This window comes from Crocodylus siamensis, chromosome 13 (genome assembly GCF_052110815.1).
Source record: "Crocodylus siamensis isolate JL-2025a chromosome 13, ASM5211081v1, whole genome shotgun sequence".
Taxonomy (NCBI): domain Eukaryota; kingdom Metazoa; phylum Chordata; order Crocodylia; family Crocodylidae; genus Crocodylus; species Crocodylus siamensis.
This window is the reverse complement of record NC_143407.1, coordinates 29,003,263-29,028,057: the sequence shown is the minus strand read 5'-3', so window position 1 is coordinate 29,028,057 and position 24,795 is coordinate 29,003,263. Positions and strand designations below refer to the sequence as shown.

The 24,795-nt window shown below is 39.8% G+C and overlaps 1 protein-coding gene and 3 non-coding genes across 6 annotated transcripts in view; all 4 read left to right on the top strand.

Moving 5' to 3' along the window:
• The window catches only part of NCBP3 (nuclear cap binding subunit 3), a 28,707-nt gene extending 8,706 nt beyond the window's left edge, over nt 1–20,001 (top strand). For 2 of the 3 annotated variants that reach the window (XM_090025436.1, XM_090025439.1), the window contains exons 6-17: nt 2,439–2,512; nt 3,032–3,140; nt 4,272–4,371; nt 4,727–4,833; nt 6,548–6,836; nt 8,931–9,088; nt 10,570–10,734; nt 12,129–17,988; nt 18,222–18,247; nt 18,751–18,828; nt 19,143–19,209; nt 19,753–20,001. In XM_090025436.1, the coding sequence (XP_089881562.1) occupies nt 2,439–2,512; nt 3,032–3,140; nt 4,272–4,371; nt 4,727–4,833; nt 6,548–6,836; nt 8,931–9,088; nt 10,570–10,734; nt 12,129–12,364 (1,238 nt within the window). In that variant the 3' untranslated portion in view covers nt 12,365–17,988; nt 18,222–18,247; nt 18,751–18,828; nt 19,143–19,209; nt 19,753–20,001. Of the gene's footprint in view, nt 1–2,438; nt 2,513–3,031; nt 3,141–4,271; nt 4,372–4,726; nt 4,834–6,547; nt 6,837–8,930; nt 9,089–10,569; nt 10,735–12,128; nt 17,989–18,221; nt 18,248–18,750; nt 18,925–19,142; nt 19,210–19,752 lie in introns of all 3 variants that reach the window. The other variant, XM_090025438.1, reaches the window with a different exon arrangement.
• On the top strand, nt 18,062–18,137 carry LOC149854151 (small nucleolar RNA SNORD65). Its single transcript, XR_016439085.1, has one exon. It is a non-coding gene; the product is annotated as a small nucleolar RNA SNORD65 (small nucleolar RNA).
• On the top strand, nt 18,430–18,504 carry LOC149854150 (small nucleolar RNA SNORD49). The gene has a single exon (XR_016439079.1). It is a non-coding gene; the product is annotated as a small nucleolar RNA SNORD49 (small nucleolar RNA).
• LOC149854149 (small nucleolar RNA SNORD65) lies at nt 19,608–19,680 on the top strand. The gene has a single exon (XR_016439084.1). It is a non-coding gene; the product is annotated as a small nucleolar RNA SNORD65 (small nucleolar RNA).
• Nucleotides 20,002–24,795: the final 4,794 nt, after the last annotated feature.

The window sequence follows — 24,795 nt, the reverse complement described above, 5'->3', positions numbered from 1 at the left end:
TACACTTTGACTTTGAACCTGGAAACTCTGGGTGCATCTGCACAAGATGCTGACTGCAGTAATGCTGCTTGGCAGAAACAGTGACATGATGCTACTGCATGGCAGTGTCACAAAAAGGGTGTTCGCCAGCACTATTGCACAGTAACTCGCATTACTGAACATTTATTATTTACTAAATAAATGCACAGTAGCATCTTGTGTAGATACGGCCATCTAATCATAACTCCATTATAGTCTCGCGGACATAGTTCAGAAATCTCTGGCTTCAGTTACCTGATGACTGCACCCAACTGTTTTACTGTTAGGTCCATGTGATAACTTACAATGATGTGGCATTACACAGTACTAATGAAAGTGAGAAACGCTTCTGTTGTTAAGGTTATTATCAGTGTCACTTAAGTGAGTTGTACAAACAAATTCCCTTTTCTCTGTTTTAAGCCTGAGCAGGCCCCATCAGTTAAAGTCTGTTTTCAGAACTTTGTTAAACTTCCAGTAGCCTTCCCAAATACATTACTACCTGCAGGTTTTCTCTGCAACCTCACAGCATCCCTAGCATCTTCCTTTCTTTAAGAAAGCTAATTTGTACAAGGTATTGAAGACTCTCGGCTACACTTCGGATCATCTAACCGGACTATGTCTCATTTAATTGAACTGAAAGCTTTTTGGTGTAGTTGTAGCATATACAATAACTAGGGGTCTACCTAAATCATGGGGGGACTTACCAATTTTCACAGATTGATCATGGCATAAAGTTCTTTTCCACGGTCATTTTGCAGTGGCCCGGCCACTCGGGGGTTATTGGTGGAGAGGCCTCGGGCAGGGGGGATGGACAAGGGAGCAACTACCTCCATCTTGTCTGCTGCCCTTTATGCCATCCTGCCAGCTAGTACTTTTCCCCTCTCACCAGGGAGGACTGTGAGCTCCCACTGGGGACCCAGAATTGTGTTTATTTATTGCTTTATTTATTTATTTTTGTTGATTTTTGTGGACAAACATGGATTTCAGTTTCCCAAAAACCATGAAACTGCAATTTAAGTAGTTAACCATCATAACCTAAACGTAACCATGAGATAATTTAAAATAAATACCTAGATGCTATAAAACATAATCTTAAAGTACCTGCTTTAGGAGGATTTTAGAGATTAAGGGATCGTATTAATTGAAATTGAAGAGCCATACTTGCACATTCATCATACTGGCTACGAAGTAGGTATTACATCAGGTCTCCACATATCATTATGTAGGAGGACTTTGTTACTATTACACTTTTGTACATACCTGTTCATCTGGAAAAGCAAGAATACTAGGTGAGGTTCAAACTGTTTAGCCCAAAAAGGACTTATGATGCAAGTTAAGGAATGAAGATAAATAAAAATAAATAAATAAATAAAAATGCAAAAAGGCTTTGGCTTAGAGATCCCTTTTTCAAATTGATAATATGAGAATCAGTTATATATTTTGTTATAAAACCTCTTGCAGTGAATAATGATCCCACAACCCTTTTTTTTTGTAGGAGATCAGATGCCATCCCTGATAACCTGGCCATGTTCCAACCTGAATAATTGGGTTTTGTTGCCTATCTGAATTCTCTCTGATTCAGCATTCTCCACTTTCTGCCATGAACTTTTGTGTAGTTGCTGCGAGCTGTTGAAAAGCTGCTGTATTCCACCCTGCAAGTTGTTAGTGTTCATTGTTTGGCAAAGTGGCCCCTATAGGCCCGTACCGAAACAACATAGCTATTGAAAGGCTTAACCTACATTTTTAAAGTGCTTTGGGGTATTTGTGAGAAGCATTGCTAAACGATCTATCACTCACTAGTAAATCCTATCTGAGGAATAATTAGAAAAGTTTGTAACAGTATAAACAACCTTTTTCTCATTGCAAATTATTAAACTGGAAAATTGATGCTATTGTCTAGCGACTGTGATCACGTATATAAAATTCCCAAAACAATGGCCAATTCTTGAAATTAAATGCGTTCAATTTCTTGGCGTCAATGATTTTCTTGATATTTTTAAAGTAATGAATTCTAGATTATGGGGTTTTGTTTTGATTTTAAATAGTAGCTAAATAAATGCATTCAGGATTTTCTTTTAAAAATGTTTGTGGTTTAAGCACCCAACAAGCTCTTAAATCCTGACCTCAGTGACCTCTGTCCATAAGTGAAGTGCAGTACGACTTCTTTCATTTTCTGACTATTAGACTTGTAATCCTACAGTTTCAACCACTTGCCTGGATTTAACGTGCAAGTGTAAAGAAAATTATCTGATTATTTAGTGTTGTTTTGCATTCATATAATCTGTTTAAAATGTATGCAGATGTTTCTCACCAGCTTTCACAGAATGACTAGTAAGCTCTTGTTTTCTGAAATCAAACTGGAAGCCAAAATCTGACGTTTTAAAATGAAGAATATTTTTTTTTTGATTTGTTCTTCTTAGACAAACAAGAGGAAAGCTCAGATGATGAGACTGAGGAGGGAGAGGTTGAAGATGACAGTCCAAGTGATGTTGAGGTCAGTACAGAAAGAAGAACAAACATTAGCATAAGAGATGCGTTTTTGGCCAGTGTAACGTACTTTAAATATGAAGTACTTCTAGTGTCAGTTGTGAGTAAAGCATATCATATGTAAATATAAATTAGTAATTAAATTATCTTTGTAATTAAATAAAATTTGTGGGGAAAACAACAAAGGCAAGTGACAATCCGAAGAGCTTGTCAGTGGGGATATCAACACTGGAGGGATTTGCGAAGGTGGATTTTGAGGAGAAGGAATGTCTCTGGCATACAGGAGGTCAGAAAATCCAACCTTGTGAGGTACAGTATGAAAGAAATTGTGAAATGGAGACTTCAAAACAGCAAAAGAATTGTGAAACAACAAAGCTCACACGCATGCTGGGAGGTTCTTAAGATGACGATATATTTTCATAGTAATTGCTTGTTAGTTTTGACTATTGAATGAAATAAATGTGTATGTAAAGACTTCATTTTTTGTATCCAAAACTGTCTTCATTTTTCCACCCCCACCCCAAAGCTGGATGCGCTCTCTCAGGTAGAAGAAGATTCTCTGTTACGTAATGATCTTCGTCCAGCCAACAAACTAGCTAAAGGAAATAAACTGTTCATGAGATTTGCTACTAGAGGTAAGTGGCCCACTTCAGAGACCCTCTACAATTTATTTCATGCCTAAATGATGAGCTGCACAAAGATTTATTATTATTTTTGATGTTACGCGTTAGCATGTCATATCTAAAAAGCAATCTAACGCTTTGTAATATTTGCGTATATTTTGTGTGTAAATTAAATCCAGTCCAAGTGAGATATAAAACTTACCCTGGGCAAAACTCAGTCCACTGCAGAAGTTCAACAGAAGACATACTTCTTAATCCAGTGATTCTCAACCAGGGATCCGTGGCACCATGGGGTGCCTTGAGATCTTTTCAAGGGTGTCACAAGGTGCTGTAGCATTGTTACATGTTCAGGCAAGCCAGAGATTTGAAATAGTAATCCATAGTGTTAAAACGCTATGACCTGTTGTGGCCTGAGCTTTTTGCAACAGAAGAATTACCCTGTTACTTTTCGCTTGGTTTTTGACTACAGAAAAGTAAGAGTTGGCATTTTCCGAGAGGCACCTTTGAGTCTAACGTGAGCTGCCCTGAATCTAATGAGGGATACTTTGAGTCCAAAAAGGCTTAGAATCTTAATCTTTCAAAACAGGTCTTCTGCTTTCCTGTCTCACAGGGGTAGTCTCACCATTTAAAAGCATCCAGATCATTTGACATGCTTATGATATGGTACTTCTTGTGAGGTAGTGGGTGGAAATTGTTACCAAGTACAATAATGTCACTGGATAATTTATTACGAGTAAAGTAGACTCAGTTGCTTGCTTTTTTCTGATATGGATATATCTTTTTTCACAAAGCCCTGTAAGTGTCCTCTCTAAGATAGTGTCCATATTCCTACTCTTACTGATGCGTAATCAAACAGATGGCTAATAGATAGTCAAAGGCTGTGTGGAATGAAATCAGCTGAATAGTGTGTCTTTTACTGCTCTGGTTTCATTTCAAAGGAGTTGTCAGCAAGACTGTATTCCTTTTTTGTGTTGACTAAGTGTTATTTGAAGGAAGGAAACTGGCCATTTTAGAAGGTCGTTAATATTTTAGACATTAGTTTTCTGTGCATCCTTCTTGCCTTGACTTAGACTTCCTTAATTTTCATACCAATGTGTTTGCAAAAAGAAAAATATTCCTTTGACTTTAGCACATTTTTTTCAGATGACAAAAAAGAACTTGGAGCTGCAAGGAGAAGCCAATATTATATGAAATACGGCAATCCCAATTATGGGGGCATGAAAGGAATTCTTAGCAACTCTTGGTGAGTACAGGGCAAAGGGACTAGGACCATACACACATTTAATCATGCCAGTAAGATTTTTTCAGCTATGGATTTGTCCCTTAAAGGTCTGAAGACTGGAGAGAAAAAAGTATTGTGTGGTATTTAAGCAAAGGTGACTTTACATTTTTAAGTCTTAAAGGAAAAACATTTAAAATTAGTCTGTACTTGCATTCATAATGTTCATGCTGCCGACAGAATGGAGCCCCTGAATACATGCTTCTGACTGCCATTGAAGACAGTGAAAATGCAGTTGCTTTATGGCTTGGCTGAGTTTGGCCCACCCTCATTTTGGCCTTTTACATGACAGCAGTATCTTCCTTTTGATGAATTTTAGGAAACGAAGGTATCATTCGCGTCGAATCCACCGTGATGTAATAAAGAAAAGGACACTTATTGGGGATGATGTTGGCTTGACACCTCCTTACAAGCACCGGCATTCAGGTAATCTGTTAATTACTAAATGAAACACATTGCACATTGTATCTTCAAATAGAGTTTGAGGATGTCTGCTGTTGTGAAACTCCAAAATCAGAGAAGGGAAGAAAATGATAAGGTTTATATTAAAGTAGGGCTAAAAGAGAGCACAAGATCATCTTGTCTACCCATTTGAGCTAATTAAGTCTACCTATACTTATTTCAAAACCAACAGAAGTTTTTCTACTCAAATGTCGTCTGTGGACCTCTGGTAGTCCACAAGTCCATAGCAAGTGGTCAGCTAATCACTCTGGAGCCTCTTTTCAGTTAAAAGTTTGATGATAAGGTTGTATGATAAATTTTGATGGTTGACTTGGGTCCAAAAATGTGGAGAATCTCTGCATCTGGCTTGTTCCTAATAAGCTTCCAATGAATGCACGGTGTCTCAAGGTAGCCTGTAGGGGAATGGAGGTACCCTATCAGCTAAGAAGTATATAATCAACCTTCTTTGTTGTAAATCGAGGTGGTTTGCATATATGACGTAGGCCTTACTTTTGTGATTTGCTTCACCTTAACCAGACTGAAGGTTAGTCCAAGACAGAGCTGTAGTTACCGTGTGCTATGTGGATGGAGGTGGCTAGAAAAGAAAGATGAGTCAGAATATTGAATCCTGTGCTTTGCTACGATTTGTTTGATATGTGACCTCCTCATGTTTCTGTTTTCCTGTTTGTAAAATTGGGGTTATCTAGCTCTTGTGCTGCTTTGTTGTAGTATCTCCTTATAACACCGGGAGACAGTCAGTATTACTTCCATTTTACTTATGAGGAACTGAGGTACAGAAATTAAGCAGTCCACAAAAGGTTACCATTGAGGTGTGGGATTAACCTAGGACTCAAACCCGTATCTTAATTCAGTGCCTTAAATGTTTTTTTGTTCCGTCTTCACCTGATGATTGTTTTGCAAGAGTATTGTAAGAACTAGAAGTAACAGAGGCATTTTAAGGTGAAAAGCTGTATGTAAATGCAAAACCATGTTAAGACAGCATTAGCATACATCATTTAACCATTAAAATAATTTTCTTTCAATGAAAGTATAGCTTTCAAGTAAAATAATAATCATTATACTTATCTTCTGGCAGCTGTTCCATTAACAGTCTTTTTTTTGTCTTCTGTTTTGGCAAATTGACATTTTGAATTAGTAGTTAATTTGTATAGATTAATTCTATAAATGAGAGAGTGTCAGACAAACAGATTATTTAAAAAACAGATGTCTTTCACTAAGCTTAAGAGGAAAAACGGATCTATAACATAAAATTAGAGTACTGATAATAGCAGCACCTATTATATTGAGAGACCTGAAAGGAATTTCATTTGTTCTGGCACCAGCAGTGACCGCTATAACCCCTCGAAGAAACTGAAATTTGATTATCATTTCTCCAGCAAGTATCACAATATATTATATTGATGATTGTGCAATTTAGATTTTTAAAAAAAAATCCAGATGCATTACTTAATTGACCTTCTGGGGTGTTGATTGTTATAGGCTGACTCATGTCATGACTCTCATTTCTTTCATTTTTCTATATTGACTTGCCGGTACATAAGCACTCACTCATTCTGCCTGTGAGGAACCTTTATTTATCTTTCCTGATTTTTTTTTTTTTTTTTTTTGGATCATAGTTCTTAATAACTTGATGGAAAAAGAAACTTCAACATGTCAAAATTAATATATTGTACTTCAGGCCTAGTGAATGTTCCTGAGGAACCTATTGAGGAGGAAGAGGAGGAGGAGGAGGAAGATCAAGATATGGATGAAGATGACAGAGTTGTGGTAGAGTACCGGGATGAGCTACAAGCATTCAAACAAGCCCGAGATCGCAGTGCAGCCAGGCGATCAAGTGCTAGTGCTTCTGATTCTGATGAAATGGACTATGATCTTGAACTGAAAATGATATCAACTCCCTCTCCCAAAAAGAGCATGAAAATGACGATGTACGCAGATGAGGTGGAATCTCAATTGAAAAATATTAGGTAAAAATATAATTTCTTATGCTTTATTACTTAGAAGTGTGCCTTACATTCTAATTCTTATTTTGAAGATTCTTGACATAACACATTTTATAAGCATGCACTTTCCCTTCCCAAAAAGCATTACTTTACTGGGATTTTTTTTGAAGTTTTAGAGAAGGAGATGGAGCAGATTATGAGCCTGGCCAAAGATCTCTAGGGTCTATACAGCTAGGATTAGTAGGTTACAGCGACTTAATCACAGCTTCAGCAAGTTCACAGAGATCAACTGAAATTCTTGTAACTAATTAGTGTACAATAACTGAGATCAAGTCATTATTTCAAAGTATGAAAGTCACACTTTAACTTTTAAAGCATATATTATGTACAAGGATTTCATCCTGATCCTGTGCACATATATGTATATGATTTAATTCACTAAGTAGGTCGTACCAGTGCATTCAGCGGGACTGCATAAAAATAAATTTGGGCATGCAAGTGTGCAGGACTGGGCTGATGGTATTAACATCCTGTGTATTTGTCATTCCAGTTGTACCTTACATTTCCAGAGAGGGCATCCATAGTGTAGCATGTGATCATTGCCAGAACAAAATTTAGTGTTCTGTTTTGACTTAACATAGGATGTGATCCTTTTACAGTATTCCTTGTGACTTGACATTTCAGTGTGCAGTATACCTCATGTTGGAAATCCTGAGCCCTGGGTAACGACTACTGGAAATCTTGCAACTGACGCTTTCCTTAAGACTAGGATGACCACATGTCCTGGGCAAACGAGAGTCTTAGGAGAGTCCCTGGCTTCCAGTCTAGTCCAGGCTGGTTGGTCAAAAGTCCTGGGCTGGAGTCTGGTGGGGAGGCATGGTGCAACAGGCAGGACCAAGGCAGGTAGACTGGAGCAGGCTTCACTCCTCCCTCATGTGGCACATCCTTGTTCCCACATGGAGCAGTGCCTGCCAGTCACCTGCCTAGTATACCACACTGCTTTACCTCCGTGTTGGACTCTGACCCAGGATTTTTGACCAACTGGCTGTGACCAGACTACAGAAGCCAGGACTGTCCCCATTTGCAGGACTTACGGTCACCCTACTTAAGACTGATCATTTATGATCTCGGCGACAGAACTGGCACGACTTAAGCGAAAAAGGAACATCAACAGAGCATCTTTAGCTCTGTGATTTAATAAAAACTTAAAAAAAGAAAGACGGAAAGCTATTCAAACTTGCAATTTTGTAGTGCCACATTGCAGGATTTTGTTAATGCAAAGGAACTTGAAAATGAAAGCTTCAAGTAGCAAATGGAGTTGACTAGTAAAAACTAAACTAGATATCCATTTTTTTTCTATTTATAATGCAAGGTCTTTATCATGTAAGTAAGAAAAACATTTTTAAAAATTGAAGTATACTTTTGATCCTCATGGAACCATTATATTATGAATTAAATCAGTTTTGAGACTATTCATTTATTCTGCATTTTACCCCCCCCAAGACACTGCTATAACTAGTTAACTTTGCTGTATCTCTGTTCAAAATGCGTACTAACTGAGCTCATTCACCTCATTTTTAGCTTTCAGTATACTTTGTAGCGATTAAAAAACTGCCAAAATGGTGCTTTTTACCACCTTTTACCACAGATGGTAGCAGGTCTCTTTTTGACAATGTCTTACCCGTAGGAGATGTTACAGACAGCCCCTTGCACACATTGCTTATAATCTCTGTTAACAATCTGCGGTAATGTAAACCTGAGGGAAAGCACTGGCCCAATGTCTATTATGGTTCTGAAAAAGGATGTTTATATTGTGTAATAAAATCAGAAACATTTTACAAACTGTTTGTTACAAGTTTCAACCATGAAATGAAGGGCGTGCAACAAACATCTAGTGCTCTGAACTGACTGATTTGCTTGAAAAAGAATTGAGACTGACTCTGGATGCTAGGAGTTTTAAATAACCTGCTTTTTTTTCCCCATGCTTTGGAGTAAAAGAAATCTGGATATTAACTTTCAAAGTGTGATTTATACACCGGAGGAATCTCTCACAATTGTATTGGGCTTCAGTCAAAAGACTTTGCTCTATTTAGAAATACATTGTCTTTTTTTATTTAGGAACTCTATGAGAGCAGATAGTATAGCATCCAGTAACGTCAAAAACCGGATTGGTAGCAAAGGATCTTCAGAGAAAGTTGCAGATGTAAGACTATTATTAGAGGAAAAACGTCAGAATAACACAGGGCAGCGTCAGCCAGCCAGCACTATAAAATCAGGTAATTTGGGACTTGTATTGCATACACTGGATGACTTAGTATTTCACGTGTGGTTGTATATTTTGAGTCACTTTAGACTAAAACTTCTGGACATTCAGTCCAGCTGCAGGTTGATTTGCTATTCTCTGGTATTTTTCACCCTTTATTATAAAGAAAGTTAAGTCCCCCAGACTTTGACAATTTGCAGTAATGAAATTGCAGTTCATTTGGTTTCAGTTATTCAGAACTTGTTCAGGTAAGCGTATTATGCTAATTTCTTCTCTCATTTGAACAAATTGCTCATTTATACAGAACGGGAGACGGGAAGGATAGCAGCGTATGATGATGAAAAGATGATCCGGTATTGCGGGAACTAGGGAAGGGGCATAGAGTCTAGAACTGAAGTTGAGGAATGCTGTAGGCAAGGAAACAGTCAGGTGGAGGAGGAAAATTGATTATTGCTTGGTTGGTTTATTTGTATCCAGTTCCCTCAGATTCTTTTTGTTCTGTTTTTTGGACTGGTCATTGCTTGATTCAGGGATTCTTTCTAAATGAAAATGTCTTGTACTTCCTGGAGGTCAGTATGATACAAAACTAAAATGGATTGCTTTTGGGCTACTTAATGCCAAATAAAATGCAGAATATTATGATACCTCCTCACTAAAACTCAAAAATTACTAATCTTAAAGGCACTCAGAAGCTTATCTTAATCAGACAGAGTAGCGTATATAAAGAGTCCAGTTGTTTTTTCTGTTCTATTTTTTCACATTCTTCAGAACACCAGATTTGCTTGCATGTGTTCCTGTTTCATTTGTGTTCACATATTTTTTTTTCAGTTTTCTCACAAAAATTGCAGAACCCAGGAGCTATACCACACAGACCTCTAAATTTTCCTTATGATGAATGTATCACGTTACGGGTTAAATTTCTGTTTTTACTGGGATTCTGATTTTCCATTTTGGTTTCCAAAGTGAAGACAAAGTAGTATTTTAATTCAGAAGCATGCTGGTTACTTTTTAGGTACAAAACAATGAAGAAGGCAAACTATTCCTAGTGTTATGCCCTATGCTGGATGGAAAGCTTTTTTTTTTTAATTTCCTTTGCTATTTATGCTCTTAAAACAGAAGTGTAACAAAACCAAAGATAACTCTCAGGAACCGTTATAGACTTACTGTTACTACTTTTGGTTCTGGGACAACTCCAGCCATGTAGCAGTAAATATCCCAAAGGGAAATACTTTGCAAAGATGCCAAGCCGCAGACCTGTTGTAGGAGAAAATGAAGCCTAGAGAAAATCTAATACAAGAATTCAGAAAATTGAATAGGTAATGAATTGTGTAGGATTGAATGAAGAGATTAAAAAAAGAGAGAAACAAAAGGGGCTTTTATAATTCCAAGTTTTGCAAGTAGATGAAGCTGAGGATTAGCTTGGCAGGGGAAAATGAATGCAAAACATTGTAAAATAATCATTGTAAAATAAACCATTGCAAAATAAATTTCCAGATGTCCGGCAGAGGCTGGGAAAGAGACCACACTCTCCAGAAGTCAAACCCCCAAGCACCACCAGCACTCCTCGTCGAGAACCAATATCAGACGTGCATAGCCGACTAGGGATCCCCAAGCAAGATGTGAAAGGCCTCTACTCAGATACTCGGGAGAAGAAATCAGGTTAGTTGCACGCAGAGAAAGTATCCCTTTTTTTTGCCTTTGGGGTTTGTATGTGGAGGTGATGTGCCGCTATTGTTTAATGACCAAACGATAGCAAAAATAATTTTCTGGGGGTTTTATTTTTATTTCGTGGATAAAATTCTAGACTTCATAATCTTATGTCCATAAAAGCTTCACTTTAAAAAGCCTTAATTCACACCATTTGTAAGTTAAGACTGTTCTATATCAAAGGCTAAAAATGTCAACTTTTTCGGTCTTGCTAGAGAGCTGTTTAAGATGCTGTACGACACGAAAGAACTTCAAATGACAATCCTAAAGAATGTTCTGTTGACTGGAGTTAGAAATTCATTAGTGATTGTCTGGACAACTTAGCAAAGAATGAGGGAAAAAATTGTAACTTCTTGTGCAGTGGTAGTTAAGGGTATGTGGCTTTCTGATTTTTACTTGATATAGTTTATTCTCTTTTGTGTATAAGAAGTACTTTTACACAGATACCTCAGTGCTTACAATAAGAGGAGGTCTACACTAGGAGTGGCTCTGCCATTATACTGATTTTTGGCGATATTACACCAGCAAAGCATTCTGATGTGCACACAGCCTATACAGGTAAAGTGCATCAACACTAGGGGCTTCTTCAAGCACAGCTCAGTAACAGATGATACCCCATAACAGCTATAATTAACTCAGCTATGTCAGCAACTGCTCGCAGCTTTGTATCTGACTTTGGCCTGTCACTAGAATAAGCACAGATTTCTCAAAACACATACAGGTGGGAGTAGGAAGCGGTCCCTCCCCACCCACACCCGGTGCCCCACGCTGTAGCTGCTTGCAGCCTGCATGGTGCTGCCTGTGCCCGCTCCAGACAGCCCTGTACAGGCTGCGAGAGCCTGCAGCGTGGGCCACTGGACGTGGGGTGGGGAAGGGGCCACTTTTTCCCACGCTCAGCACCAGCTTCTTCCCTGCTGGCGAGCCGGGGGTCAGGGCTGTGCTCCCCTCTCCCTGCTGATGCAGCCCAGCCTGGCTCCACGGACCCCTGCCAGCCTGTGCCCTGCTTTGGGCCCCACTGGTGCTGACCCTGGGACATTGGTCCCAAGATGGTGACCAGAGGGCGGGGCACCTGTCAAGGGGTGGAGCACCTGTTGAGGGGTGGGGCTACCCATGCAGCCTTTGACAGCCGGCCAAAACTGGGTAAGCAGCCCTCCGCTCAAAATAATTGCCCGTCCCTGCTTTAAAACGTATTAAGTAACATACCAAAACTGTGTTTAATGAACTTTTAAGGTGGTATTCCCTACATTTTGAGTATTTCAACTATACGATAGTTAATGTTTAAGGCGTTTGACTGTGCTCCTCATGTTTCTCTCATGTTTATACTATTTTCCCCCCCCCCCATTTAGGTAACTTATGGACCCGCTTAGGATCTGCACCTAAGACGCAGGAAAAGACTCCAGATAAATCAGAAAACTCAGCAGCATCTCCAGAGGAGGATGATTCAGAGCTCCAGCGGGTATGGGGTGCTCTGATCAAAGAAAAAGAACAGTCACGCCAGAAGAAAAGTCGATTGGATAATTTACCATCCCTACAGATTGAAATTAGCCGGGAGAGTAGTTCTGGGTCAGACACTGAATCATGATGCTCTTTTAGATCCTGATACTCAGGATTTTGACTCTGCAACGTGGCAAGATTTCCATTGCCCAAAAGCTGAACATTGTGGCAGGGACACGGTAATTGAGGTTCCAGGAGCCTCTCTCTTTTTATACAGAAGTAAAAACCTGTATAACACTTGACACTTAAAGCAATCACATTTGTCTTCGGTGTGTCGTGGCCCTGTGTTGTGTAGGGCATTGTTCAGTACATTTATTTTAGCAGGCCCTTAGACATTCTTTTAAAACATTTTTCCCCCTTGCTTCAAACTTTAAAGAAGAGGCAAAACAATTCTGGATTTTGTAGACAACCTTTTTGTTCTTAATTTTTTTAACACAGGATCTTTTAAGAAAATGTTTTACACAGTTTGTCCAAAGAACAGGGAACTTCATAATAATCACCACTGCCTGGCCCTTAAAGCTGGTGCCAGCACCTGCCTTTTTCTTATAAACTAATAACAATGATGCTTCCTGGGCAGATGGCCACTAAAGGTAAAGCTTAGAGGGATTGCTGACTTCTACCCCTCCAAAATACTAAATGCAAATCTAAACCAGACATCCTAGAAAACTAACTTTTGAAAATACTGTCAAAGCAGCACCACCAGACTAATGTCAAAAAGGATTCTGCTTCATTCATTTGGTGATAATTAATTTTTACTTTAAGTGAAGATCGACAAGTTCAAGACCGCAGAATTGGATCTTTGACCGACGTGTGCAAATTCCTGAGGGTTATTTCGGAGTTTAAATGTTGAAACAATTTTAAAGATTTTCTTTCAGTATAGCTGTATTATGTTTGAAGAAATTTAACAATTTAAAAACTTAAAAATTTAATTTTTATATTTGTGAAAATTCTCCTGTTGGCTACAGTGAAAGCTATAGTGGTGTTTTCATATGTGCTGTTTAAATATATAAATATATATAGAGATATATATATGACTGAAAGAGAAAAGGAAAAAAAAAAGAGGATCAGTGTCTCATGTCAATATTTTTGAATGTTCTTACTGTAAAGTACATGTGGATGTGCACATGGTTGACTTGTTACTTTCACCTTGTTTAACTCTTGTCCCCTTTCTAAATAGGTAAATTTTGATCAGTGTGTAGCTGATTTTTGTTTGTGGCATTTATTTTGACTGCCCACAATTTTGGGAAAAGAGTATTTTGAGTACGTCAGCTTCTGGTAAACAGAACACATTAGTAAAAATACTGCCTGCCAAAATTTGGCGATGCATTGTTTGCATTGTTCCTCATTCCTTGGTTGGTCCTGTTAAGCTAAAATGTCAGTGCATTCCTTCCCCACCTTTCTTTTTTAACAACTGTTTTATTCTGTTTTCTATTTTTATACTACGTTGAAATAGGTTTGGGGTTTTCCAAAAGCAAGGAGCCTGCAGTTAGCTTCCTCTGTCACACTGTTGCGCATACAAACAGCAATATATGAAATGGGCGACGAGTTACGAGACCTGAATACGAAAGGGTTAGCTGGTGTGGCGACTTACTGGGCGTTAAGCCTTAACCGTTCCCTTGCTTTTGTGACACTTACCCTTGGTTTTGTATTTAATATTGAGTACAGTCTGGTAAACATGGCTCATAAAAATCCTGCTCAAAACAAGAGTAAACGATTGCAATATCTGATCACTGTAATGGGTCGCTTTGATGTGTGCTTCCATTAATGTTTCCCTGCACAAAGCTTTTCAGATAGAACAATATATAATAATACAGCTGAGATCTCATCCCCAAGAGCCTGATAAGTGTCTAAATGGTGTCTTCTTGCTAGGTTGTTTGGGTTGTACTGAGACAGATCCTTGAACTACAAATGAGCCGATGCAGAGCAATGTGGGCTTTAGCATATTGTTTATGAGGTCCCTGGCCAGTGTGCTTCTCTGGAACAACATTCATATAGAGGGCTGGTGAAGAGGGAATTGAGACCAGCTGGAAAAGGAAAATACCAATAGAGCAACTGTTTAGAAGCAGAAGAATTCAGTCAGCATTAGTAGTTAAACTTAGGCATCTTCTGGCATAAGCAAAGCCTCTCTCATCTATAAAAGCTTATTATTCTCTAAGCCAGTTAGTCTCTAAGGTGCCACCCTGCCCTGCCTTCTGCCTGACTTGAGGCCAACACAGACAACCACCTGGAGCCATTATCACCATGCTGCTGTGTCCTTGCTGGTCCAGGTACGTGATACTTTTACGGGCGTGTGAAAAAGGACGGCCCACAATGCACAGCTCTGCACCAGTGCAGCTTGCTCAAGTCCTGCGTAGAATTACCCTAGAAAACCCACCCAAGTAAAATAGCTTTGATATAGGGGGCTAGCGATGCATACTGCAGTTTTCCTTGAGATAGTAGTTTGCTCAAGGCAAAAATGCTATTTGCTTTTCACACCACCTACCGGTAAAGCACTTGTAACAGCTCATCCTCTGTGCATCTGCCCTGGTATTGCTAGTTACTTTGGCTCCCAAGTGATTTACACTGGTCTACAAAACTGATGTATATTATACCAGTGCAAAGATGGCTCATGTCTAGGCCCTCTATTGAGGCATCTCTGGTTTCTATTTATTGCTTAAATCTCTTGTCAGAGACCTTTATGGCCCTAATTGCAAGTGAAAGCAAAATGTACTGTTAAAAATGTGTGCCCATCTTTGCTTCTTTATGGTAAGTAAAGAGGGTTGGAAGGGTGTTTGGTGGGGAGGGTAGTGAGGTGTGTTGTCTCTGGTTTTCCCTGATTTTGCTGGGACTCCTTTTGCTTGTGATGCAGCGTATATTTTTAATTCTTGCAGTTTAACTAAAAGTATTGGGTCTAACAGATATCCTTTCCTCAATGTTAATTCATCAGTGATATTAAATAGTTAACCAAAGGTCATGTTTTAAGCAGCATTGCTAAAATTCCCTTCCTCAGTTTGTTCAGCTTTTTCACTCTCCTGGTTCCTGCAGTGTTGGCCATTCACTAGCCTTTTAAAGTTATATTTAGTCTTTCAGGCTAGACAGTGCTAGTTCTGATGCAAAAGGCAAAAAGGAAAAAAAAAATGAAGCTTCCTCATAATAAAGAGCCGAAAAGACCTAAAAGGACATCTTATAGTGATTTGATGTGAGAGAAACGGTTGGTTAGTAAGTGTAGTGTGATTTACGTATTCTATTAAAATGAATGCAGGTGGTTGAAAGTCTGTCAGATTTGGAAACCACTTTGCTGCTTTTGTTTACAGACGTTGCACCAAGGAAAGGGAACGAGTGTTTGAGTTCTTGTAGGACCACCCTGCCCCTACAAATGCTGTTTTTCAAAGAATAAATCTTTTAGTGAGTAGTATAGGTGACTGCATTCGACTGAACAAAAGCAATAGATATGTAATGTTTGAGTTTATGGCACAATGGCCTGTGCCTTACACAGCAGTCTCCCTGCCCAAAGCCACTTGCAAAAACTGAGGCCTTTGGGGCCTTAAAACCAAGACCAAAAATAAAAGGAAAGCAAAGGTATGTTTTGTTCTAATGCAAGGACAAGACACACAAAAGTGTAAGTATTTTCCTATTATATAAGCAGGAAATGTTCCAAACAAAAGCTACTTAAAATTATGCTGCTCGCCTAGTTTAGTGATGTTCACAGGTGGGGGTATTTAGAAAGGGCTGGCTCCTATATATTCAGGACCCTAGCAAGCAGGTACGTTTAAAAAAGAAAAAGGGATGCAATTGTAATTACTATGGAGGGCATGGATACAGCTGCTATCCTTTCAATACCCATGCTTTGGGATTGCAGTGGGGATGAAAAGCGAGCGGGGCCCAGCCTTTCGGGCAGGCATGCCACAAATTGCCTCTGCACCTTTCCGAGCACCAGTCCAATCTTCCCTTTGCCTGATCTGGTGCTGTTCTTTCTCCTCCCCGTCTTCCCTCTCGTAACTGTGGCACTCTTCATGGCCTCCCTTGCTTTACAGTGTGGTCTTCTGATCTAAACTTAAGCTGGCCACAAGGTATTGCACGACACTTTTACTTCCCCTTAAGCAGAGGGCTGGGCTATATGACTTCATAAGGCCCCTTCCAGAGCTGGTTGTGATTCAAGAATAGATTGGCATTCCCTAACTGGTCCCCTGGATAGGAAAAGGGAAACTCTTTCACCTCCAGTGGAAGCTTTGATCACCCGACTTATTATCCTTTCAGGTGTTTGTTTTTCAGAGAGGCAGATGGAGCATACCCCACTTCTGTTCATAATAAATACAAGTATAATTTGCTCTATTGCCCAACATGGCACAGGTCCCACTCTTTTCCCTGCTGCTTATGACTTAAACAGGGGTTACCTGCATGCCAGTGAAGGGCATAAAATGCTCCACAGCTCCTAGGCCCACTACCTGTTTTGTTTAGCTGCAGGTGCATCTACACATGCGATTAATGCACCTGAATAAACTCTGGCACAGTTTGTGCTGGAGCTAATTGCTCCTGGGTGCAGCATTTACACGTGTGCTCAAGATGGTAGGACATTGAGCTAGGGTGGCGCAGCCTTGGCTGGCAGGAGTCCAGGGGGTCAGTCTGGTAGCATGGGGTTGCTCTAACCTGGCTCAACATGCTGCGGAGGGGCTGGCTAGCCGATTGCATGGGTGCTCCAGGGCTCAAGCACCCACCAAAAGTAAAAAGCCATGGCAGTTTTGGCAGATGTTTAAAAAAACACAAACACCCAGAAATGCACTTCACCTGCAGTGCCTTACTTCAACTGGGCTCTGCACTGTCTGTAAAGATTGGGCACTTCAGCAGGGCTTTTTAATGCTTTTAGCCAAAGTTGATTCAGTCTGTTTTTAGCTAAAAGGGCCAAAAATGCCCTATTAAAGGAAGCATCCAATCTTTACAGATGCTGCAGAGCCAGGCTGAAGTCACGCACTGCCTTTTCTAGCCATGCACGGAGCTCGGTGTGGAGCTTAAAACCAAGCACTGGGGGTTTTTTTAATGCCTGCAAGCACCCACTGGCAAAAACCAAAGTGAGTGCCGGTGGCCAGGGCACAAGGGTGCTACAGCAGGCACCCTCAAGGCCCAGCCCCCATCTAGGCATGTGCAAGTGCACACAAGGACTCTACCATGAGATGGTCCTTGTGTCCCCCTACTGCAGAATTAATTCATTTACTCTGGCCTAATGGTACTGCCAGGCTTTACTGAGGATCAGAGTCCGCTCGGCAGACCAGGGCAGGGCAGCCCACGTGTAGACGCTCCGCCTCAATGCAGCCCCCGAGCAGGCTCCTAAAGCAGCCAGGCTCCCACGTGCCGAGTGGAACAGTCCACTTCTTCCCCCCCCCCCCCCCCATCGGTTAGACGTCGCGTCCTATCGCGCCAGCGCAGTAAGTCCCTCCCCCCCCCCAGGGTGGTACTTTCCAAGCCTTTAAAAGCCACCGACTAAGACCTAGTCTTTCTTTTCCGTTGGCAGCGCGTGAAGCGCGTGATTCTCAGCGAGGCTTGCGTCGGCGGCCGGGTAGCTCCCACAGAGCTAAGGCGGGTAGTGGGGATCTGGCTGCTGCGCCGCTGCCTTGCAGGTGGATGGCCGCCGCCGTACGGACCGGAGCCCAACGGCTGCCGGGGCATCGCCGTGCAGCGCCTGGCGTGCAGGCCGCGACGGATGTGCGCGTGCGCGTGCGCGGCCCGGCTGAGTCACAGGTGAGCAGCGCGGGAATCCGTAGCAAACATGTTCCCTGAAAAGGGGAGCTGGTTCGTCTGGTTCTGGACTGGGTAATGATGAAATAAAACTTAAATTAGCTGGAATTACCGGCAGATTAGTGGTGGTGAAAGAGTTTTTTTTTCTGAATCTGCCTTAATAAATGTTTCTTGTGTGTCTTACTGCCCCACAAGAGCACGAGCAAACTAATGATTCTTTTTTCCTCTTTTTTTAGGGCAGAACAGTGACTTGAGCTGCAAGGTAGGCTTTTTATGTCTTTAGTTTATTAAGCAATACAAGGAGAACATTTTTGGGTTGGTTAAATAGGACCAGTCCCATTTATGGGTGTTTTTGTCTGTTTCCCACACTTGAAAAAGTACTGGGTATTTTTGCAGTCGACCTGTGCTTTTCAAATGATTGAAATGTAGGAAGCTATCTGCTGTTGAAATGATGATACCTGTAAATAGGAAGTGCCGTCAGATGCGATAACTGACGATAAACTTCTCACTTGTCTGAACTACAGCTATTTGTACACTGAACGCACATGGTCTGGAGGCTTGCATGTTGTATGCAAACCTTGGTTGCCTTTGTTACACTAAAGTGACAATGGCGCTGGGAGCCATTTTAATTTGGCTAAAGCATCCTAGAGAGGACTGGTAGCTTTGTCTGGAAATTCAGTCTTCTCCCTGCATGTTCATGTTACTTCTGCCTTGAAGAATTCACTTCTTGTAACACACGTGCTCTGTCACTTCTGTTTATTTTAGCCTGGGCACTGAGTATATCAGAAGAGTAAGACTTCTACGCAGCATGGAGAACCAGCTCATATGAGAGAGCTCCCGGCGGTAAGGTCCACCTACCTCATTGGGCCATGTACTTTAGACTGGAAATGCTATGCTGAACTGAGAACATATCTGTGGATTATGGACCACCAAGACTGTGTAAGGAAGGTGCAGGCTTGCTTCTGTATATTAAATGGCATTTAGGAAGCTTCAAAGTTAAAATGATTCTGTTACTGCACTTAGTTATTGGCGTATTGTCAGTTTTTCTTATGTAGTTAATTGCAGGCATTCTAATGATTGTGAATTCCTAGAAGCGGTAGTGAACCTACTCAGCAGCTTTCTGTAGTCAGTCTTTGATTCTGAATCTTTTTTTACAGCTTTTTCCAATGCATTTGAAGTGATCTCCAAGAGAGAGCAGCGCTCTGGCAGTGAAAATCCTCAGAGGTGAGTTCTAAAATTGTGGAAATCCTGTGTGTGATGTTTGTTTATCTTCAAGTACAACTTCAAAGACTAAACTAGATCAGAATGTTTTGTTTTTGTTTTGGGGGTTTTGTTTGTGTGGGGGTTTGGCAACAAAACTTGTAAGTATATGTTCTAAAGATGATGTCGCCTCTTTCTAAACCATAAGTGGCAGAGTTGTTTTTATTGACTTAAAGATGCAAACTTTAGAAGTACTTGATGCACATGGGACCTGTGTTGGCTGAACCTTAGAGCTCATACAGAGAAATGAGTGAATACTACTATAGTATATTTATGTTAAATTATATGCTATATTATTATGCCATATCTTCTATGGGGCGGGGGTGATAAGAGGGAGAGATGCAACTTATGAACAAGATATCAAATGATGAAACTTACCAAAAATTGCTGGAATTACCGGCAGATTGAGTAGTGGTGAGCAAAGGTTTTCTGACGATATCTTGTGCAGTACTAAATAATGAAAACTTTGCATTGCACTGTAACTCATTTTATCCTATTGTGTTATAGGTGTTTAGGCTCTTCATCTGAGATGGAAGAATTCCCTGAGTATCAATCCAAGTGAGCCTATGGATTGGTTTTTTGTTTGTTTGTTTGTTTGTTTTTGGGGGGGGGGGTCTTACAATAAGTGCTTCTGAATGTTTATGATTTACTCTAAAATTTACTTTTTTGTAAAAAGCATTAAAATGCATTGTATCAACATGAAGCATACTTTTTTGGCTTCTCAGATATTTACCTATTAAAATTCTCATTGCTGTACTCTTGGTCTTGTTTGCATACTTTAAACTTGTTATAATAAACATGTTCCTTTTTTATATTAAAAATACTGATATGTGTATAAAGCAGTCTAACTAAAACATTGGTTTCTGCAGGATTTGGTTCTTGCTACTAGACTGAGTGATGGATAGCTATATCAGGCCACTGGTCTTGGCTCTGAGAGAAATGCCAACCTATTGAAACATAAAATTCATTTTTAATTGGAAGGGAACATAGTTGAAGCCCTACTCCATCTTACCAGTATTCTTTATTTTTAGTAAAAGTTTAGGTTGGTGGAAGTATTCTGCAAACAAGAGAGCCATCCCTTTCCCTGGATGACCCAGGCTAAGAGGGGGAAACAAAGGGAAACTAGTAGATGCCCATTGCAATTGAAACTGATAAGTATAAGAAAAGGCTTAAAATTCAAGAAGAGTTGTTATAAGGAAAGTGGTAAAGTATTCCCAGTGCCGAATGGGGCAGCAGAAGGAGCAATGGCCTTAAACTGCTGCGAGGAAACGCTTGCAAAGTGTGGGTAAATACTGGAAGAGTCTAGGGACAGGAATCATTCTTGGAAGTCTTAAGAGCAGGCTAGATGGTTACTTGGTTGGGATTTGTTTTATTTGGGAATGATCCTGTATTGAGTTGAACTAGATGACTTCCCAAGGTCCTTTCTACCCCTAACGTTCTATGAAAAGGCACGCCTAACTTCCAAGCTAAGAGACTTAAGCATGTTCCCTGAGACTTGAGACGGACCTAATACCACTGAGGAATTACTGAAGTTTGCCCACATGGTGTCGCTCTGAGAGAGATTTTGGTTGTATTTACCTCCCAAGTACTTCTGACTTCATTCCACCCTACCCTGCCCACCAACAAAAAAGTGAGGATGCGTTGCAGGAAAATATTTCCTTTTGCATATGTAAGCTTCAACTAGGAACACAAAAAATAAAGATCTATTATAATCTAGGCACTGTTTAAAGTAACATTTATAAGGAGCATTTCTGAAAAGTGCAATGTATATGTTGGCCCTTGCTTTCTCTCGGGAAGGGTATGTTGGGGGCGATATTTTGGATGAACTACACGGTTGGAATAAAGTTACTAGACATCAGAAGTAGTGGTGCTCCTGGGCAATGGCGGTGCTTGAAAGTGAACTGGTGTTATATTATCAATAGACTGCAGACAAAGGTGGGAAGGGAGAAGAAATGCAAACATCAAGAAAAACGCCTCTTTCCCTTGAAGCTATATGTAGTCTAGTAAAGTGCTTTGCAATAGAGGAATGTGTGTGATCACTTCCATGTTTTGTTTTGTGGGTTTAGCAAGGAAAGTGGATCTGCAGGCTTTATTTCAATGACTGTCAGTCAGAAGGAAATAGCCTGCATGTTCTAACTGAAACTACAGTGCTAGCTTAGAGGTAGGTTCTAATTTACATGAACTAACCAGTATTTGTATACTGATGGAAAAACCTTCTATATCTGTGCATATAATACTAATCTCTATTTAAACAGGAGTTTTACTTGAATCAAGTATTTTCTTGTGTGTATTACATACTGACTTTATGATTTAATATTTACCTGTTTTAACAATACATTTTTGGTGTCCCTAAAATAGCACACATCAATTTATTTTAAACAGTCATTCAAAAGTGCAAGTAAAACTATTCTTCACTGTACTTCAGCAAAGTAAATGCCTGCTGGTTTAGGGAAAAAAAAGTCCAGTGGAACCTAGTCACCTGCATACACCAAAATCTGCATTGGAATATCTAGTGTTCTAAATACAGTAATAAGCCAACAAGACTGTAGGATGAACTGTGATTTATAGAATGTGGACTACTTTCATATGCATAGAAATCCATGTGTACAAATATTTTTTGAAAGGTATGGGGTTATTTTTGAAAAACACAATTTTGTATCCTACAATAAAAAATGAATTTAGATTCTTGCAATTACAAAACTGTAGGCAATACTCAAGTTATTTAAAATGTTTTTAAAGTGCATCATAAAATGTACCATATAACACACTAAGCTGTCAACTTGTTCAATGAGCATGCAGTAAGTTTGGTACTAATCAGATTCTTTGAATGCAGACTTGAGCAGTATGAAGCACTGACTAAAATGCTGTTTTTTGTTTGTTTGGGTTTTTTTAATTACCTTCTTCAATAGAAGCACATTTTACTCAGCTGTCTCATGAAATTGAATTCAAGTACCCTAAATACATTTTTTTGCCTATTTTTAGTAGCTTGTAAATCTTAAGTTTCTTTATTGGGATAAAATACATTTTTTCTCAGATGATGCATGGAGGGAAAGTTACTGAGAGTGCTTTTTAAAAAGATGAATCGGGCTATAGGATTGGACTTCAAAACAATGAAACAAATAAATGCCATTAGTGGTAACACTACTTTCTGTCTATATGCACCTGTTTACAATTGAGAAAACATTGCCTGACTTTCAAGCATGCTTACACTTGTATTTCTTGTTTAATTTAAACTGGATAGATTTGCTGCAGAGTATCCTGCCAGTACAGGTCACCCTTGCCATTCATGGGGGATATGTTCTTGTATCCCCCATGAATGGTGAAATCCATGAATAAGGCTGTCTGCGTTAATGAACTCAGTGCCCCAATGGCTGGGGGGCGCACAGCTGCTCTGGCAGCAGCAAGCACAGAGTTCCCAAGGAACTGCTTTAAGTGTATTTAAGAGGTGGGTTTGGCACTCACAAAAATTTGAAACTGTGAGGGCCAAACCTGTACATACTGAGGGTTTCCTGTTTTTTCAGTTGGGTTTTATTACTGTAAGCTTTTCTAGTATATTGAGATTTGAGAGGTTTGGAAGTGCTTCCACCAAGTCAAATGGAAGATGTTGATTTGGACGTACATCTTGTTTATACATAGGAGCCTTTTTGCTAGTTAGGATTTGGTTTAAGTTGCACCCCAGTGGTACCATTTATAGATGGCTCTTAATGGGTTTCAATTCATTCAGTATCACTTTGTTTGCACCACTGCATATAAAATAAAAGTTCTCAGCCAGGGTTCTCAAAGTACCACTTTGCTTAAGTGGATTTGTAGTAGAGGTTCATCCATATTAAAAGAGTGCCTCATTGAACAAAAGCTGCTTTGTAAACATGAAATACATAACTTACAGTGCTTCCTTGGGGAAAATAAAAATCTTTTCATATGCACTCTAAATGCAATGGTTAGGAGCATTGACAGGAAATGAGTACTAGAAAGGTATTGAATTAAAGCTATAATTACTTTGGAGTTGCAAGAGCTTGAGGGCAGTTGGCAATACCCCCACAAAAATCTATGGATAAATTATAAAACATATGAGAGGATTAAGGTAGCAAGGAAATAATGATCAAACACGAAATGCTGAAACCTAAGAATGGCTGCATGCCAGGTCTTAGCAATATGAGAGTGGGGAATTTCATAAAATTCATTTATAAGAATAAAGTGGTGTATTCATGGAACTATACAGAATGACAGGAAGTTTCAGACCTTATGTGGAGTTAATCACTTTGGCAATGAGAGAGTAAAATCTTCAACCCTTCAGCTCCTCTTACTTTTTGATCCAGTTGTGAGATTGGATTTGGTGGTGCACATTTTTGTTTGATAGGAACTGGATTGTGATTGACAAAATCACTTCACGTAAGCCAAAGAGCAGCTTTCACATAGTCCTAACCTTTGAACTCTATAACTGCAGTTTAATATGCCTGTAGTAGGAAATGGAATCCATTTTTTAGACTTTTTAAAAGCAGTTTGGAGTAAATTTGAAAAAGGGAGGGGAAAAAAAAAAAGACCCCATAAATGTAGCTGCTTGTACTGGTCAAAAAAACAAACAAACAAAAAGGAACCCAAAACCGCTATATGCAAAAATACAAGCATCTAGTTGCACAAATGTTGGTCCACTTGATGTACTCTTGTTTGAAAATATGGCCTTTGATGTTATTTTGGAGTGGTATTAAATGCTGTCATGGTAATACAGAAGTTGGAAAGGGAGGTGCTGTCCATAAGAGAATGATTATGGATAGAGGACTGCTGCTCCCCCACCTCCCCCGGTACATGCACACACATACCTCCAACAAAACACCTGACTATCATCTGACTGTAGTCTGTCTACTTGTTACTTATAACATCTCTTTAAATATGATATATTTTAGCATTAATTTATGCTGCATAACCATTTAAAATTTTAGCATGTAAATCTAAGTTATATCTCCTGCCATTAGCAAGAGACAGCTGGAACCTGAATATGGAATCTTCTATTTTGTATTCAATCTGATTCCTTATTTTCAATGTTTGTATCTGACCTATTTATATTGGTACAGCTCTGTGAAGTACAAAGATGACTAGACTTAACTTCTTTTTTTTTTTTGACATAAAGTCAAACTTTCAAAAGCACCAATGTAGACTTCTGTATTGGCAAAACATTCATGAAATAGCAAAGTTTTGCCGATTGAGTGCTTCCTTGAAAGGTAGGTCTGACAGCTGAGCATCAGGAGGTTGTGATTCAGTTCTAAGTTTACCACTAGAGGTGCACTGACATATCCATGGCATATCAGATCAGCACTGACAATAGGAAAATGAACATTATCAGCAATAGGCTTTTTGGGCCTGGTGTAGCTGATAATGTCACTGATAAATGCTGTGTGCATGCATGCAGCCTGGCAGCTTGGAGAGCAGACTATGGGGGAGAAGGGGTATGAGGGAGGGAGGGAGGGAAGGGGCATGGGGGGGGACAGATGGAGGTCCCTATCATGAGGGAAGGAGTGGGGCAGGGCAGGTGCTTCTTAGGGTGATGAATGTGAC